At 40.2% G+C, this 17008-nt stretch overlaps 1 protein-coding gene and 2 long non-coding RNA genes across 12 annotated transcripts in view; 2 read left to right on the top strand and 1 right to left on the bottom strand.

Moving 5' to 3' along the window:
• LOC116698693 (supervillin) overlaps positions 1 to 12606 on the bottom strand; it is a 69410-nt gene extending 56804 nt beyond the window's left edge. For 6 of the 10 annotated variants that reach the window (XM_032530766.1, XM_032530771.1, XM_032530773.1 and 3 more), the window contains exon 1: positions 1769 to 2078. In XM_032530766.1, the coding sequence (XP_032386657.1) occupies positions 1769 to 1829 (61 nt within the window). In that variant the 5' untranslated portion in view covers positions 1830 to 2078. Of the gene's footprint in view, positions 1 to 1768; positions 2080 to 12058 lie in introns of those variants that run through there. The other 4 variants (XM_032530774.1, XM_032530769.1, XM_032530775.1 and 1 more) reach the window with 4 other exon arrangements.
• LOC116698694 (uncharacterized) lies at positions 346 to 13960 on the top strand. The gene is made up of 3 exons (XR_004334286.1): positions 346 to 360; positions 3314 to 3320; positions 13841 to 13960. It is a non-coding gene; the product is annotated as an uncharacterized LOC116698694 (long non-coding RNA).
• A 926-nt stretch (positions 13961 to 14886) lies between these two features.
• On the top strand, positions 14887 to 16165 carry LOC116698691 (uncharacterized). The gene is made up of 2 exons (XR_004334285.1): positions 14887 to 15108; positions 15851 to 16165. It is a non-coding gene; the product is annotated as an uncharacterized LOC116698691 (long non-coding RNA).
• Positions 16166 to 17008: the final 843 nt, after the last annotated feature.

Raw genomic sequence — 17008 nt, 5'->3', positions numbered from 1 at the left:
GTCATGCCTCTTTTCCCAATCATTTTGGAGGGTCATAGAAAAAAAATGTCTTGCTGGCGAAGGTAGAGTTAAGTCTATTTCGACTAAAGATCCCAAAACTCCATCGGTAGCCCCTTGAATAAAAAACAAACAGTCCCTTACTCAGAAAGTTCCCACCCAGTTTCCAGCAGAGTTGACCCTCTTGCTCTCATGTCACAGCAACAGCAGCCTGTTGTAAAGTTGTATCCCAGTATAGGAGACAGATCATGTTACTGCTCCAGATGCCTCCAGAACACCTCCGGCCTATTTTGGCCTCCAAAGACTGTGTGGAAATGCAACATGGAACATTTAGCAGGATAGAAAGTACGAAAAGTGAAAGGTGTGGTGGTGGAAGAAGAATCCTAAAGCTCACTTTACCCGGTGAAATTCAAGAACTCAGAAGTGACATGATCTAAAGGATGACACAGAATTGGACATAAGCAAGGCCGAAAAATCTAGGTTGGAGGTCTTAAAAAGATGATTTTGTCTCAAATCAAAAATGATTCAAGATTTTCAAAGCCTGCATGAACCTTGTGTACATGTATCTGTCTGTTTATCTGTGTGGAAAGCCCATTGTACAGAAGTTGTGCAGTTTTCCTTGGAAACGCCTGCAGGTTGTCAACAACACGAGCAGCACAAGACTCAAGGTTGACAGTGCCAGAGAGCAGCTTAGATTGCTGACGGTCTAAAAGTGAGCGTGGTGAGGAGAGGGATTTTCTATAAATGTTCAGAGGTGCAAAATAGACTTCCTGAGGGAACTGAGCCTTCGCTTGCACACGGTCTGTTTGGAAAGGGGTGCTGGTGGAACATCAACAACCCTCGTCCACCTCAGCAGGCAATGGTGCATCAACAAGCTAGTAGATCAGAGAGGAGGAAACAGGAAAAAGCATAACCGCACATACGAGAATACACAGCACCAAATGTGTACCAAGCGGAGTCAAAAAAATCTCTCATGCGCAACCACACACTCCACTCATTCAAAGGAGCCTGATGCTAGCATCCATACCAGTAACAATAGATACACTTTTAAACCATCTGTACTATTCATCCCAAAATCTGCGCATGCATGAGTAAGGATGAGCAACTTTTACCCACATCATAAATCCTGGTTTCATCTGATCCAATCGAGCAAACAGAAGCAAAACAAGGAGTCAACCAGGAAACTTCAGATCCTCTTGTCGAGTCCAGTCCTGCCAAGCCTAGAGTTCCCCTGCCTATTGTATCACTGTCAGCGAACAAACTCTTTAGCAAAGTCCCCCAAGTAAGCCTGCACAATTTATCTCAATTTTATCAAAAAGTGAAATCCAAACCGCAGGGGGACGCAATAGTTGTTAAAGGCAAAATATGTATTAAGCCATTCTGAAATAAGTATTGTGGTGGTGGTGCTGCAGAGACGTCCCATTTTACAAATCCTATTCTACTGACTAAAGAAAAAAATCTTTATTTGGTACAGATCCTCACAAAAATCACACTATAACCATTTTAAAAAAGTTTTTAAAGTTTTCAATGAAAATGAGAATGAAGCATTTTTATTTGACTCTTTAAATAAAAAAAATCAATAAAAAAAACTAAAATGAGAATGATCCAATAAGTATCATTCCCTCTAATATCGTAAATCAAGGTCAAAATAAATGCAATTAGATGTTTTCCTTACCATACCCCCAAGCAGACTATAGAACTGAATGTATTCAAGTAGGTTAAGCAAGTCCTCCTATAGCCAGACCAAGCCGTCCCCTTTTAAAGGCCTTACCTTGGCCACACGGCTGCTCATGGTTCACATGGTAACTAGAGATCCATGGGTTTCGAAACATGTTTAGGGAGAAGAACAGAAGGATGCTCTGTTGCTAGACTCTCCTCCGGTCACAGCGGTGGTGGACAGCCGGAGTGGCAGCGGTGAAGGCAAGGGCTGCTGCTGGCGAGCGGACAGGCAGGGATAGAGATGGTGACACGGCTACACACACACACACACACAGACACATAGAGACAAGCACAGCCACAGCAGAGTGACTGCCCCGGTAACACAGCAAGCTACAGGCTACACAGACTGGCTGTCATGCAGGATGCGTGTTGGTGTTCATGTTGGTGTGTGTGTGTGTGTGTGTGTGTGTGTGTGTGTGTGTGTGTGTGTGTGTGTGTGTGTGTGTGTGTGTGTGTGTGTGTGTGTGTGTGTGTGTGTGCGTGCGCAGTAGGGTGCTAAAGCAGCTCAGAGCCCTAATCAGATTACAGGCAGAAATTAGCCTTGATGATAAAAACTCTGGAACAGGATTGGAGGAGGGTGCCAGCATGCCCGCAGGGGGTGGTATGAAGTCTAGGGCTACTGGAAGTCAGATGGTATCCTTAGCAAACACACACATTAGACGGGCTTCAGCCAGGAGGGCCAGGTGTCATCAAACCTCCAAAAACTAAAGACAGAGCTAGCTAATTGCTTAATTGCAATTTCCATTTATGTAAACAATAAAAACAGTTATTCTGCACAACATATTTTGCTAGTTGACCTTTATTTTGTCTTGTATTTTGAATGAAAAAAAGTTCAACTGGAAAAGTATTAAAGGTCCCATGACATGGTGCTCTTTTAATGCTTTTATATAGACTTTAAGGAAACACAGTTAAAGGTGTTTTCACTGTTGATTTGTTTAACAGTTTGACAGTTTTTTTAAGTTCAATAAATAACACATCTTTCCAAAAGTCAAAGAGTGATCATCAATCCTAATCGCGATTTCACTACTGAACAAAAGAATTGTTGATTTTTCTGTGATCGAGCAGCCCAGAGCCTGCATTAATATTAATATCATTATCAAGTTGTCAAAAGGTTTATTCTGTGTTTAAATATCCACCAGATAATAAATGCAGTGTACCACTGGTAAAATGACTCATTATGGGTGTAAACGTTTTACTGACAGCCTTGTCTTGATTCCAGTTCAGCCAGTTGAAAGGCTTTATCAAGCTGTCACATGCAATGCAGTAGAACATCATTCATAATGTCCTGCCGTATTCCAATCTTTCCTCTTTAAAGACAAAACCAATTGTTGGACTTTGTTAAAAAATCTCATAAAAACACAACTATTTGATAGGGTCGTTTATTATTATTATTCCTGTCTTCCTCTACCTTTCTTACTCACTACAGCACACACATACACATTATATATGTATTATGTTTGTATAATGTTTAAATCACACAAGCTTTTACTCTGTCTCACAAATTGGCCTGAACTCAAAAGTACAGACACAAACATCTCATCTAATAGACAACCACACACACTTGTCTAATTCATCACACCAGTTAGTGTGAGGCGAGAATAAGAGTCAGACGTGGTTACTGCAAGTGTCCAATACCCAAACAGTCACCAATCCTCACAACAATAGTCTTGCATTGCCAGTCCACAGCGCTGTGGAGGAAGGTCTGGCTAGTCCACAGAGCATTCCGGGATGAGAGAAAAACGTGCTCTGCTTTATTGGCATTTCTTTTAACCAATCACAATTGTCTTGGGTGGCAGCGGACAGAGCAACTGTGCCTCTGCAAAATAGCCTCTGGGAGCAACTTGTTTTGGTGGAACATGTGTACGTTCGAAAGTTGTGCTACAGAAAACTCAGATTGGACAGATAGCTTTCTGGATTTACCCTACATAGATCTTAGGAGCAGTTAACCCTCCTAAATCCGCCGGAGTTTACACAAAGAAAGCGGACGGTAATTGGGAAGGCACTGGAGCAATCCCGGAAGTGGAATGTAGAATAGAGTAAGAAGCCTCTTCAAATGCCTGTTATGAGGAAGTGGAAGAAAAAGTCTTCCTGACATTTTGTTGAGTTTTTTTTTAAATACCATTACCAATGTCCTTCTTGAACTTCCAACATAAGTTAAAGTGTATCATAGGGACTGCCAACTCAAAATCCACACGCATTGGCTTAAAGCGAAACAATTGTCAAGAATTGTCCTCGTCGCCGTGATATGCGTTTCTCAAGGCTGGCATGAAAAACTTAGTGTGCATCACACACAGAAGTAGGCAACACATTCACAGTAGTGATAGTTACTGTAGCCCTTAGAGCAAGCACACGGGCTGCACTCCTTAGAAGACAGAAAATGCATTGTTCTTAACAAGGGAGTGTTTTGCTACTCATTGAGGTTTAAGTTCAGTGTGTACAATACATATAATTCCCCTAAAACACCTAGCCCCCAAAACATCATCAATCTGTTGGCTTTTCTTTATCTGTTTATCTGAGCTACCCGCTTTTACTGGAGATTTGTAAGTATAAAAACAGTATAACCTCCGACACTAGGAAAGCAGGCGTCAACTAAGAACAAACAGAATTGCATTGTTTACACTTCTTTTTCTATACTTAAATACTTCTGTATGATGCCACTAAATATAATGTGAATTATTGCTGTAAGATCTACAGTTCCTCTGGACATCTGAGAGAACTTGCTAACAACCCCTTTTACTCTTGTAAAAGAGACACACTTTAGGACTCTCTGGTGTCTTAGTCTTGCTCACTTGGACACTCACTCATCTCCTCCGTCTGCTGCTTTTTCTCACCCTTTCACATACAAACCCCCAAGCCACCCACCCCCACCCCACCGAGCCTGCCTCCGCTCCCTGTAGACGCCCCTAATAAGGCAACATGTGTTGTGAGTGGCTGCCTCGGGGAGAGGTCACCCTAGTCAGCCGGCCGTATTTACAGGGGGACCGTCTCCACGTCTCCTTGTTTTCTTTCCTACTCCTTCTCCCCCAATTTGTTATCTTTGCCTTCCATCGCTCCTCTGGCTGCTCCGACTCCAACTTCCTCTTAGTCCTCATCTCCTTCTCTCTCCTCTCTTTTTCTTGCATTCTTTCTGTTTCTTTTGTTTTATTCTACAAAGTATTTGCTTCTTTACCTGTCTCTTTCCCTTTCACTTTTCATCTCTCTGTTTACCCCTTCTTCCATGCCAGCCAGAAACAAACATGATAATCCTCCGTCACTCAATCTCTGTCACACGGGTTCATTTACAATTTTTTAAAACAGGCCACACACAGCTTTTTTTTAAAAAGTAAACCACACTGGCATAAGACACAATCCTTAAAGCCTTCCAAGTAACCAAACCGAGGTGGACTATGGGTGAGCGAGTCAATGACAACAAAGGAACTTGTGTCACACCTGATAACCAGTACATAGGTTTAAGATCTGGTTAAGATTTGCAGACCTCCTTAACAGAAATTGGGTGAAGAATTAGCTCTTCAAATTGAGGTTGGGTGCTCTTGAAAGTCCTTTAGGAGTCTTGCATCTCACTTGCATAATCTGCAACTTTCTCTGCCGTTTTTCACCTTTTTAAAATAATCTTAACAATCCATTACCATTTCCATAATGATCCCTCACCACCTGAGCTGTCGGGTTTATGTCTTTCTCTCAAATGAGGAATTGTTTTCTGATCTTGACAATGTTACCAGCTGCAAATACACCTGTACCAATGAGACCACTTGCTGTGACTTTGGACAAATAAAAATGTGAAACTTGCTTCAACAATTTCATCCTGCAACACTGGATGTACAAAACAGCCAATAAAACTCAACACCCAGGACACCGTGTAAACACCACGAGGTGTGTGACTCAACATCAAAGCATGTCTCTGCTTAAGAAACTTTAAGCTGAGAAGCTCAGCAGCACCCTGCGCATACTGTACAGGGTGGACTTTCTCCTGTGGAAAATATGTGTTCCTCTGTTTCCGTCTGCCTTCATGTAGCCTGAGCTTTACTGAGCTCAATGTGATCGACATTGTGACTGACTTCTGTTTTCTTTCAGGACAAATGTTCGTAATGAGGCGCAATATTTGTTAAAGGCTAAATATGTTGTCAAACCATTCTGAATGAAGTACTGTGGTGCTGCAGAGACATCCCTGCCTACTAATCCTATCCTACAGACTGAAAAAAACATCTTTGTTTGGTATAGAGCCTTGCAAAAATCACAAAATAATCATTTCAATTTTCAAAATTAAATCATTCCTTCCAATATCGTGAATCCCATCGCAATTGCAATATCAGTTAAAATAATCGCAATCAGATATTTTCCTTATATTGTGCAGCCCTAATAGTAACAGTTTTTGAGACTTTAGCCTTCTACCTTGCGCCCACATACAACCTGTTTACCCAGCAAGTGTTGCGACTAAAGCTGAAGGAAGTACTATTTTTTCAATCCAAAATGTTTTTTTTTCAACAGTCCAACTACCTTTAAAGACAACCTCAGAGGAGAATTGGTACTTGCTCATTAAATATGTGCTTTCAAAACTGTGTTTGTTCTTAAGGGAGCGTGTCTGTATTGTAAAATCTTTAGGTAACATCCTGGATGACTTTTCATAGGCAACTTGTGCCAGACACCAGGGGCCTCATGCAGAAAAGACTGTGCAGCTTTCATACCAGAAGATGGCATACGGCCAAAACTTGAAAAGTACCTATACGCACAGAAATATTCACAGGTATAAAACCGGGCGTACGCCAGGTCCTGCACACTTTTCCTTTATACATCATAATCAACGTTAACTTGAGCGCATGTGAACGAGCCACTGGCCCGTCTTGCCTCCTCCCATAAACTAATATGGAAATGACTATAAATTTGGCACCAATGTCATTCTTTGTCTAATCACAACAGGTTATCCCCCTGCAGACGGAAAAAAAACTTCTTGTGACGTTGGAGGTGCTGATTACAGAGGTGGAGGCAAGAAAAAAATGTTCTGTTTGGAGGTTTATCATCTCGGATAAGCAATAAAAGAAAATGCCCAAAGTGGCAAATGGTGACCGGGAAGTGAATGCACTCAACCATGCAGAAATAAAAAGTCCAATGTCAAAGTGGAAATCAAGACAATAGTGGCAGTGAGACACCAGAGACAGAACAACATGCATTTCAGTGTTAGTCCAAATTACACACAATAAGCAGTTTGATCTCACTGCCATTTGCCATTTATTTTCTAAGCGTTAGTAGGCTCAGTGAAACTGAATCCAGCGTGTGGGAGACCGGACTCAGGGGGAGGAGAGGTCAGTGAGGCCAGCGTCTCCACGCCAGGTGACAGTGTGCACGGATCCGTTCACCATGCATGGATGAAATAATGAACTACTAAATAGGACTGCAGTAACAGAGATATGTGCAGAATCCAGACTGTCAAGACGTCCCAGTGTTTGATGGCACGGGTAAACCTTGTTCACTTACATAGTCTACAAATCATTAGATTAATTATACTTCACATGAGCCAAACCAACGTACGTAAGCTTATTGTGCATACACAACGTTTATACAAGTTGTTTAGAATAGCAAAGTACGTATTATTTTATAAGTAAAAACTATTAGTAATTTAGCAACTTCTGTGTACTTTGGGCAGGGGCAGACACTGTAATCCAGGCTAGCCTGCCTTTATTAGGAGAAACACTCTCTGTTTAGGTTTGTTTGTACAAATGTACAAATGAGAACTGCACTAATGTTAACACATGCACACGCATGCAGAAGAGGAACTTGATCAAAACACACACACACACACACACACACACACACACACACACACACACACACACACACACAGGTCAAGTGAGAGCCTGAGACAGCCGAACAAGAACCGTCCTCCTCCCTTAAACATTTACTCTGGCGGTTGACTCTTTAGAGCCAGATATGCGTTCCTTTCTGCTGCCTTACATCAACTCTGCTTGACACTCAGCACATAAGTTCATCCGCTCTGCTCTTATATGGATATCAATGAGCACAGAGCCCAGTTTTGAGGAGAGACACGTTAGTAGTTCAAGAACTCTTAGACAGAGTGGGAGAGAGGGAGGGAAAGGAAAGAGAAAAAGAGAGTGAGGGAGGAGAAAGAGGAGGATGCCATGCCAGAAATGGTTACTTGAATCCAAACAAGATCCTTTAGCCTACTATTTAATTAAAGTGCTCTTTTTTGCTGACTTTGCACTCATCTTCAGAAGCGTCACGTGATGTTGCTGTGACGTCTACTGTGGGTGTGATATATTTAGTGTGTCATTCCACCTGTGTGATGGAATGACGCTGTGCCGTCCAACAACCCCCCAGGGAACCGGGCTCGGGAGCTCCCCCCACCCCACCCTCCACCCCACCTGAAGAGCGCTTCTGAAGATGACTGCAGAGTCAAAACTGTCAAGGTATGACAAAAAATGTTGTATAAGAAAAAAGAGTACTTGTAAATGGTTACTTGCAGATTTGTCTGTCTTACATCATCCAGGAACATCTTCACATGTTGTAACATGATGAGGCCACTTAAGGTTACTAACTCGACTTCCCTTTCCCGTAGTCTTGTGCTCTCTTGCCCCTCTCCTCTCTCCTCCTATCGCTTCCTGCAGGTGTTTCTGGCTCTGGAGCTGTAGTTGTAGCTGGAGTCTGGATCTGTGGTTGGAGTCACCTGCTGCCTCCATGTTCCTGCTCGATACCCTCTACTACAATTCTCCATGTCTCCCTCTCTCTCTCTCTGTCTGTCTCTTCTCTGTCTGTCTCTTTCTCTCACCCCCAACAGCGCAAGGCAGATGACCGCCCACCCTGAGCCATGGTTCTGCTCGAGGTTTCTGCCTCTTTAAAGGAAGTTTTTCCTTGCCTTTGTTGCCTAGTGCTTGCTCTTGGTGGGAACTGTTGGGTTTCTGTAAATAACATCACAGAGTACGGTCTAGACCTGCTCTTTTATGAAAAGCGCAATGAGATAACTGTTGTTGTGATTTGGGGCTATATAAAAAAAATTTGATGAAATTGAAAATTTAATTGAAATTGAATTAAGGTAACTCATGAGCAGACAAAAGAGTCACACCAATTCATGTGATGACACAATGCTTTGTTAGTCATTAGTAACAAAGCATGTCAGAATGATTGCAGGGTCATTTCTGCAGCCTTTCTACTTACGGCTACACAAACAGATGAGAGAGATAAAAGATAATATACAACATAAACCGTTTATGTGATTATAACCCATGTTACAGTACGTCCCTCAACAATCATAGACATTCAGTACTACAGATAATGGGACTACTATGGTAAATCAGCTTTTGTTTCTCCCCAGTAGCTCTAAAGTATACAATGTAAATATCCAAACAGTAATAATATACTTTTTCTGCAATTTCTCCACCGCAGCACATTTACAAATCTATGTTGGTAGGACTGCTATTTATTTCATAATATTAGCTTTTTTCTCTGTACAACTTTATAAAAATGCAGCAATAACTACACCTTAATCACTGTAACCAATACATTTAAGCCATGTTTCCTTTCAATACCGTTCTAAATATGTTTAAAATAACCAAACCATACATTTACTGTTATAGTCTCCAACAAGACTATATGAAGTACTATAGTTCACCTGTGCGCTCATATGCCATTCACACTATATTTTCTCGGCTGAATCGTGGTGCAACCTTCACTCTGTGTGTTTTTCAAAGGAAACCTTAACTGACTGAAGTTCAATGCAAAAGAAATATATCTCTGCAACGTCCGAAAACACCACTGCTACCAGTTACTGTGTAAAACCAGCATGATTGTTCCCATACATAAACATAAAATGATACCATAACATACAATAAATAGATATATCATTAGGTATACATGACACATAATGGACAAGGAACATCCTTAAATACAGAACCCATTTACGAGCATGGATGTAGTGGCCATCATCATTGATTCAAGTCACATGTAACCCAAACAGCAGTCATGGGTTGAGAAAGAGGCCAGCAGGAGCCTGTGGACAGCTCCCTGCCTTCTAACATGCTAAGTGCAGACAGCAGACAGCAGGTTGCTAAGCTCAAGCTACAAGTTAATTGGTGCATAAGACGACATTCAGCAGCCCACACACCTGTAGAATACAACTATGATGGAAGGTCCGTGTGCTGTGGTCAATACTTCTTTAATTAGGAGACACATCAATAAGACAGTTTACTGTTTGAAGAATTTACTTTTTTCCCCGGCATTCTGCATAAAATATACTGTATGTATTTGTTCATACATATATTTGAAACTATTGTCTTACTGTCTTATTATTATAATTGTAGTATTATCTTTTGACGCATTTCGTAACACGATGGTAACTGAGCCCACTGATGAAAGCCCATGCATTGCAATATCACAGGTCTCTGTGGCGACATTTCATGAAAAAATCACAAGCAGCACACAGTTAGGGATGTGTTTACATCCCCCAGCAGCTGTTGGTCTGCCAGAGAGGGTAGGCGGAACTAACGCTACTGACTTGCTCTTCAACTGCAAACTAACTCACGACACAGACAAAACAGGTTAAGATCTCTGGGAAGTGACATCTAAAAACACACCTGTAATTAGTGCTCATCACCATAGGTGCCGCCATACAGAAAAAAGTGGAGATCTTGGGGAATGTTAGTGGTGTGCTATACTACAATGTTTGGTATTGATGCGATACTAAGTAAATACATATATCTCCGGTACCGATATGATACCGATTTTAATAATTAAGATGGATGAATTTTCATGACCTTTAGCCTAAGTGTTTTTACATTTGGGTTATTAATAAGTTAAAACTAAGGACATACTTTTCATATGTTTGTATAAGTATGTTGTGTTACCACTGTATCTTACAGCCTTTTTACAAAGTCAAAGCTTGCCGTTGTTTCAGTTTTAGCCTGAAAATATAGCCACACAGCGCTCCACTTCTTCTCTGCCAATCTTCTGCTCCTTCTCTGCTTGTATGAGTGTGCTGCTAGCCGCCGCCGGGCCTGGCTGCTTGCTTGCTTATTTGCCTGACGCCGCTGAGTCACGTGACGGAACAACATCAAATCACAAGGGGGGAGGGGGGTGTAGGAGGAGTGTGACTGACAAAATGTTGTGACTGCTCCGCTCTGTGACATGAGCGGCACTTACATAGACACAGACAGCCAGGTCGGCCAGGACGTTGATTTCGATATTTGGATCAATCAGCCCACCACTAGAGATTGTAACTTAAACAAGGATTGTAGGCCTTCAACAAATGAATGCATGTTGTTGGGTGATAATACAAATGTGTCTAACACTTGCAGATGTTGATTGCAAAGCTGAATTCTTACATGTAGATAAACAGAATCCAGTGGCAGAGGTTAAAGCATGGGGCCGGCCAGTAAACCTGTCTCTTCATTTTGACGGGTGCAGCAGGTGCCGAACAGAGTCACACACACACACACACACACACACACACACACACACACACACACAAAACTGTGGTGAATGACGCTTGGCCACTGTTGAAACAACACACCAGCCCAAAACATAGCTGATAGATCAGCTGAACACACATGTCACCATGCAGCCATAATCCGGAGGTTGGAATGCTAATACCCGAGTGGTTACTTGAGACAGCGCTAAGCAACAAAAGGGAGGCTTGGTTTGAACATTACATTCAGTCCTCCAGGAGAGAAAATTTAAACCAGACACCCGTCACACCCGTTTTGGCACCAAAGTTTGCCCCCGCTACTGGGTAGTTTGGCAAAAAATAAAAAAAAGTGGGACAATGATTGAGTTTCCCAATCTTAAAGACATTTTGTACTATACTAAAACTAGCTGGCAAACTTTGTGATTCTTTTTAGACATCATGCACTTTGGAAATAAAGTGATTCATATTTTATTTGTGAACAAAAGGGATTCTGTTTCAACATACTCTGCAATGAGTTTTAACTATGTCTGATGGTTTAGAAAGTTCACATGTTGTTAAAAACATGAACTAAACAATGGGTGGTTAACAATCAAACTGACAGAGATCACATTTACCAGACTTCTGTGCCTTTAAATCTCTTGTTATTATTTAATAAAGGGTGGTTTCATGATCCCATCTGATGCCAGATGACAAGATATTGACAAACATTTTAACATTTACATTAAAAGGATGCTAGTTTAGTACAAAATTAAAAAGAAATAGCCTGACATAATGGCCAAACATGCTTTAATTTATTAAGCATGTATATACCAGAGAACATACTGTCAGAACTTTCTGCTTACTTACTGATTTAATATATATATATATATATATATATATTGATTTATACCATAGCATGCATGAGATCAAACTATAAGAGTAAGCGATACTTACGATGTTTTAGCTCCAATAATAAGGTACTGAAAGAAATGCTTCACAGGTGAAGTCCATATATCCCAAAAGTAGGATTCAGGGATATGCAACTACTCAACAAAGGGTCTCTCTAGTTCCTTCAGAGCAAAGCAGATGCTAGAGGAGGTGCAGGTGTGAGCAGGTAAACCCAAACAGAGGATCCAAAGTCATCCACCATTAAGCAGACCCAAACTCAGCAGCCGACAAATATAGGCTGGTGCTTTCCCACTAGTTCTGCCGCACCGGGCCAAATAAATCAGTCCAAGAACAGCCGAGCAAATAAAAAAAAAAAAGAGAAGCAGGGAGAGGGAGAGAAAGTGAGTTGGGTATGCAGGAGAGGGGTAAAGGAGAGAGACGGGGATGAAGCTGAGAAAAAAATACACAGGAGGGCTTCTAGAACAGACAATAAGTGGTTCTTCAAAGTATTTGAAAAGTCAAAACTGTGGTTTCTAAAACGCCCCTTCTTGTAAACCGGGTTTGAGACCGTGGTCTGATAGTTGAGACTGTCAGTGAGAGGTGACACAACACTGCTTCCAAGGAGTTTGGGAGGTGTGGGCCAAAATCGGCACGGTAACCTCAGCCCACAGCAACCATGTAAGGGCTGAAGAGAGCGGCCTCGATAGACGGGCATCTGCCATAAATAGCCAGGAAGCGTTGGGCTCCCAACGCAGGGGGGATCTAATCAGCTGTTAAACTACAATCCAGCAACACAGTGTGATCCAGGCTCTGCAGGGGCTCCTGTGCTACTAACACACAGCAGCACAGAGCAGGAATACATTTAATTTAGTTTTGAGCATCAACATATTGGAAGTATATGTGTTATCACATATGCAAACTAATATTGCATACAACTGTAGAATACATTTACATTTCTGGATCATCCGTGTTAGAAACACGGTACGTATGCCTTTAAAGACCACAGCTGATTCAAACTAAGACTCAATCTGCACTGCAGTATATAAATTATCAATGAAAAGTTGGAAATGGAAATGACAAGTATTTTACATTTTGTTCCACAATATGTCTCATTAAAGGACAAAAAAGAAAATAAATTGAAGATGTAGGCAAAAACTTAACGAAACATTGGCATTTCACTTTAGAAACAATTGGCAGCATGTCGGAATTTAAAATTATTTAGATTTTACCAATTAGTTTGGAATGGTACAATTCCAAGGGCATTATAGCCAGTAGAGTGAACTTTAAGTACGGATAGTAATTTTCACATGGCGTGGGGGGAAAAAGTACATATATTGTATGAGTGAAAGTGGAAAGATGCATGCTATACATAAAAGGACTAGAATAAACAGATAAAGGTGTTTTCTGACTTAAAATACTCTGGTGGAGAAGAAGTTGTGTTGGTATTATATTATTATAGTTTGGCTCCATCTTGTGGACATACTGTGAGAAGTACATAGCAGTATGCAGCCCCTTGTGTATCTTATTTCTTCTAACAGTGTTTACAACAAACAAAATGTAAGAAGTAATCTACTCCTTTCAGTTTCACCTTCTTCCCCAGGATTAGGGAAAGAAGTGGTGATGTGGTACAGTCGAGAATGCAGTCTATGTGTGAGGAGGACAACTGTGCCATTAATGGAGTTACTTATTCCCCAAGCAAGAGAGGCAAACATATCATGACAGTAGTATAAGTGCAGTGATGTAGTGGAGGCTAAACGCACGTAAACGCCGTTTATGCACCTCTCAAAATTGTTAGTGACAAGAAGCTCCCTTTGCTAGTCAGCTAGCTAGTTATTGTTGTCGCTCTAGCTAGCTGTTCGCAGTTTCGCGGGTACGGTAAACGTTTCTATGGTAACAGCGAGTTTGACCAATCAGAAACGTTGCTGTTACGCTTAGGATTGTGGCTAATGTAGTTTTTCTACGTAAGATAGTGAAAAATTGTTTTTCTTATAATGTTACTAGGTTGATATCATACAGACCTTTAGCTTCATCAGGAGCAGAAACTGGGTCAGTCTACCTCGGATAGTTTAGACATTATGGCTGATAATCTAAATTCTTCTGGAGAAAATCAAGGAGTTTTTTATTGTGTGTAGAAATTAAAAACTTATCACCAACTATTTGATATTGGTTTGAGTATTTTTTTAAAGACAAACTAAAAAGGTATTGATTCAGCTTGTTAATTGAATATTTTACACATATTCTTGTTGTCTCTGTTTTGTCATTAGTAACTTTTAAATTTCAACCCTATAATTCCTTCTTGAGTCTTTTTAACAAGAACATGATTAAGTATGAACTGAATAACCATTCTGTGACCTATGAGGGAACAACCAGTGATAAAGACTATAGCAATGTCATCAAGATACACCGTAGGCCGTGGCCGCCCTTATCGGTGATAGCGTCGTGGTCCACCTGATTACAGAATTTATAGTTTACCCACCTCTTTTTTTACCACTACAACTCTGTATAAGTGCGCACAGTAATGACAGATATGTAGTTTACTTACAGTGGTATAGCTTGGTGGCTGAGACAGCTGTGATGGAGGGACAGCTGGAGATTAATGGCAGTGAGGCCTGAGAAGTGGCAGCAGTAGCACTGTTTGAGGACATTATACATCCACAGTGGAAAAACCTGTGCTATATTACTAGATAATTATAAAACAATTATATCATCTCATATGTGAAGACTGTATTATAACTACAATAGCTCAGTTTTTTACATTCATTAGCAAACATCAGATATTAAAATGGTTATTTTACTTTGGAATTACACTAAACATTATTGTTGGAAAACTGTAGAGTTTGCCATGAGTGAGGTTCCAGCAGTCGTCATAGTAACTGCACTATTAGCTGTTAGAAAAAGCAGTTACTAGGCTAACCTTAACTAACCTTAGGTGTAGCTTGCAGTCAACTAGCTAGCTAGCTAGCTAACATTAGCTAGTATGGGAAATACATGCCTTAGCTAAGTTTTAAAAATGTGTAACTTTGACGAATGAAAGCCTCTTAACTTGTTTTCTGGAGTTCTTTATCCATCAAGCCAAGCTGGTAAACTAGCAGCACCAAGTCATTGCAGAATTTAAGGTAGGCTAACGTTAGTGAACTTACTGTTAGCTAGGCTAACTGACACCTGCTGGGGCTGATGCATATAGCATGTTTATGCTGACTAACTGGAGCTTTTAAAACCAAACATGTATTAAAAAAAGTATATTAAATACTTTTACTTATTAAATTGATAATGGCTAGTGAGAATAAGAATAATACATTAATCATGTAGCCAAAGCTATTATGGTATTTGATTAACTTTAAGTATGTATATATATGATTAATTAACTTTTTTTTTTTTTTTTTTTTACAGCAAACGTGTTTATATCCCTGTTATCATCACCAACATTAACTGTTATGCAGTCAATGTCTAGCTATATTAGTAGGCTGTATCATTTTGTTATATGCCTACATATCGTAGCATTCTCCATTCAAAGTGGGTTGTTTTACTGAAACATTGGCTAATCTCAACCAAAACCAATATGACAAAAATTGCATTAAAAATTGTGAAATTATCTGTGAATATCAATTTAATAACTCCCTTTTCATTCTTATCTTTAGACCTAAGTTAGTTATTTTTTCCACTAGCACTGACAGATGCTGCATGGATCAGAATTTGACACACCGATAATGTTATCTTACAACCCCTCCTCTGACCCCTGCTGTGTCAAGCATCTGCCAACATTAGTGGATGTTAGTGAAAAGAAAGCTTGCATATATAGGGATCAATAAAGTATCACATCAGAGGAAATACTAATTAGACTTCTCACTCTCCTTATAGAAAGAAACGGCACACAGGATTTTGAACAGTGTCTAAGGATGGATGCCATCCAAGCACAGAGAGCATGCTGGGAGGTTTTTACAAGGTTCAGCTCAAGTATTGTCTTTGTCAACACTTTGATCAAGCAAGTGGAGCTCAGTGTGACAGTCTGGCAGGGTAATTGGGCTGGAATTGCCAGTACACGAGGGTATATGTGTGAAAACACACACATGGCTGTGCACATACGCCCCTTTTTATATTGCCTTAATAATACTTTACAAATAAAAGTCAACTCTTGCAGGAGTTAAATTTGAAAATTAAATTTGTAAAATGTAAGACCAATTATGACAACATTCTTGCTGCAATTGCTGTTGACTACTGTTTTTGTTTGGCTTGCTTCCTTGTGTCAATTTTCATACAATAATGTGCATTTTAGAAAGAAAAAAATACTTATTTTCCCAGTGGATTTGTAAACCTTAGTACATTACATTAAATAAATCCCGTAGATGGGCCCTCGGCAATTGATTACAAACACAACTTTCATGCAAAGAGTTTATTTATGAATCAGACTGCAGTATCATACAACAGTAGCACAATCATATGACTATGGATTATGCTCATATTTATAGATACAAAGATAAAGGCATGTCTTAAAAGAAAAAAATGAATGAGTTCTCTTTTGAATTACTCTAAAAATAGCTTTTTAATACTTGGCATAGTTTTGTAAATTAAATTATGAAACATAATGTTTGCCCACTGGATTTACTATACCAAATGCAATACTTTATGAAAAACATTTTTTTCCTTCCTTTCTTGCATTCCATGCAAGGAAGAAAAAAAGATGTCAGTGAGTACAAAAAGCACTTAAATCTCATATGAAAATAGAAAATATTACAAGTGTGCATAATTACTCCATGTTGCACATAACCTGCAGTACAAAAGGTCAAATGACACTATGTTAAAGTGTACCTGACATGCCAATTATTCGGGGGCGTATGTACTGGAATAGCAATTTAAATGTCGTCAGGGGCAGTTTACACACAAGACCGAGGCAAAGCCTTTCTGTCTCAAAAATGAATTTTAAATTGAGATGTGTCAGTAATTATGAACGTGCCAGCTTATCCTTCCTGTGGTGCTGAGCATGGGCTTGTCTTGAAACACTGAATCTCATCCTGTACT

This window comes from Etheostoma spectabile, chromosome 12, assembly GCF_008692095.1.
Source record: "Etheostoma spectabile isolate EspeVRDwgs_2016 chromosome 12, UIUC_Espe_1.0, whole genome shotgun sequence".
Lineage (NCBI taxonomy): Eukaryota > Metazoa > Chordata > Actinopteri > Perciformes > Percidae > Etheostoma > Etheostoma spectabile.
This window is presented reverse-complemented; position numbering and strand designations above follow the sequence as displayed.